Source organism: Volvox carteri, assembly GCF_000143455.1.
Source record: "Volvox carteri f. nagariensis unplaced genomic scaffold VOLCAscaffold_421, whole genome shotgun sequence".
NCBI lineage: Eukaryota > Viridiplantae > Chlorophyta > Chlorophyceae > Chlamydomonadales > Volvocaceae > Volvox > Volvox carteri.
The window spans coordinates 1-2141 of NW_003307950.1; the positions used below are offsets into that span (position 1 = coordinate 1).

Sequence of the window (2141 nt, forward strand, 5' to 3'; positions counted from 1 at the left end):
TGCATTCGATGTGCAAGCATATGCGATCTGCAAGCCTGTGCGATCTGCAAGCATATACGATCTATGCTATGCTGTGATATGCCGTACGCGCTATGCTATGCTACGCTATGCCGTACGCGCTATGCTATGCCGTACGCGCTTGCGACAGCGCCGTGCAACGCGCAATTTAGCGTGCAATTCAGCGTGCAATTCAGCCCACATGGCTCAGATATGCACATATGCACATATGCTTCATATGCACATATGCACATGTGTGTTTCATATGCACAAATGCTTCATATGCAAGCATATTCCACATGCGATGTGCAATCATATGTGATCTGCAAGCATATACGATCTGCAAGCATATACGATCTATGCTATGCTGTGATATGCGTACGCGCGATGGTATGCTACGCTATGCTGTACGCGCTATGCATGCTTCATATGCACATATGCACATATGCACATATGCTTCATATGCACATATGCACATATGCACCTATGCTTCGTATGCACATATGCACATGTGTTTCATATGCACAAATGCTTCATATGCAAGCATATGCCACATGCGATGTGCAATCATACGTGATCTGCAAGCATATACGACCTGCAAGCATATACGATCTGCAAGCATATGCGATCTGCAAGCATATGCCAGATGCGATCTGCAAGCATATGCCACATTCGATGTGCAAGCATATGCGATCTGCAAGCATATGCGATCTGCAAGCATATGCAATCTGCAAGCATATGCCAGATGCGATCTGCAAGCATATGCCACCTTCGATGTGCACGCATATGCGATCTGCAAGCCTGTGCGATCTGCAAGCATATACGATCTATGCTATGCTGTGATATGCCGTACGCGCTATGCTATGCTACGCTATGCCGTACGCGCTATGCTATGCCGTACGCGCTTGCGACAGCGCCGTGCAACGCGCAATTTAGCGTGCAATTCAGCGTGCAATTCAGCCCACATGGCTCAGATATGCACATATGCACATATGCACATATGCTTCATATGCACATATGCACATGTGTGTTTCATATGCACAAATGCTTCATATGCAAGCATATTCCACATGCGATGTGCAATCATATGTGATCTGCAAGCATATACGATCTGCAAGCATATACGATCTATGCTATGCTGTGATATGCGTACGCGCGATGCTATGCTACGCTATGCTGTACGCGCTATGCATGCTTCATATGCACATATGAACATATGCACATATGCTTCATATGCACATATGCACATATGCACCTATGCTTCGTATGCACATATGCACATGTGTTTCATATGCACAAATGCTTCATATGCAAGCATATGCCACATGCGATGTGCAATCATACGTGATCTGCAAGCATATACGACCTGCAAGCATATACGATCTGCAAGCATATGCGATCTGCAAGCATATGCCAGATGCGATCTGCAAGCATATGCCACATTCGATGTGCAAGCATATGCGATCTGCAAGCATATGCGATCTGCAAGCATATGCAATCTGCAAGCATATGCAATCTGCAAGCATATGCGATCTGCAAGCATATGCCACATTCGATGTGCAAGCATATGCGATCTGCAAGCATATGCGATCTGCAAGCATATGCCAGATGCGATCTGCAAGCGTATGCCACATTCGATGTGCAAACATATGCGATCTGCAAGCATATGCGATCTGCAAGCATATGCAATCTGCAAGCATATACCGCATTCGATGTGCAAGCATATGCGATATGCAAGCATATGCGATCATAGCTATGCTATGCTACGCTATGCTACGCTATAGCCGTGCTATGCTACGCTATGTGCTACGCTATGCTACGCTATGCTACACTATGTGCTACACTATGCTACACTATGCTATGGAGCTACGGACCACTCGCGGGAACAGCGCGCTCTAGTCTCTTCGTAGCCGTAGCTCCTACGAAGTAGGGTAGCGGAGGCCTTGGGCCGAATCGCCGTCCGTAGCCGTAGCGACTACGTAGTAGTCTAGCGGAGGCCTTAGGCTGGGCGGCTGTCCGTCTGTCTCTCCGTCCGTCTGTCCCTCCGTCTGTCAACCAAGTCGTCAGTTCGACCCTCGGCGGGATGTTTGCGATTTTTTTTTACTTTTTTTTTCTCTTAATGCGACCGCGAAAGTGTTTTCTGC

General features: G+C 47.1%; 1 protein-coding gene across 1 annotated transcript; it reads left to right on the plus strand.

Annotated features, from left to right (window-relative positions):
- Positions 1 to 534: 534 nt before the first annotated feature.
- Positions 535 to 1781, plus strand: VOLCADRAFT_71521 (uncharacterized protein; the record flags this gene model as incomplete). Its single annotated transcript, XM_002959611.1, has 2 exons — positions 535 to 773; positions 1415 to 1781. 2 exons carry the CDS (start codon positions 535 to 537, stop codon positions 1779 to 1781), a joined length of 606 nt encoding a protein of 201 aa, XP_002959657.1.
- Between the last annotated feature and the right edge of the window lie 360 nt (positions 1782 to 2141).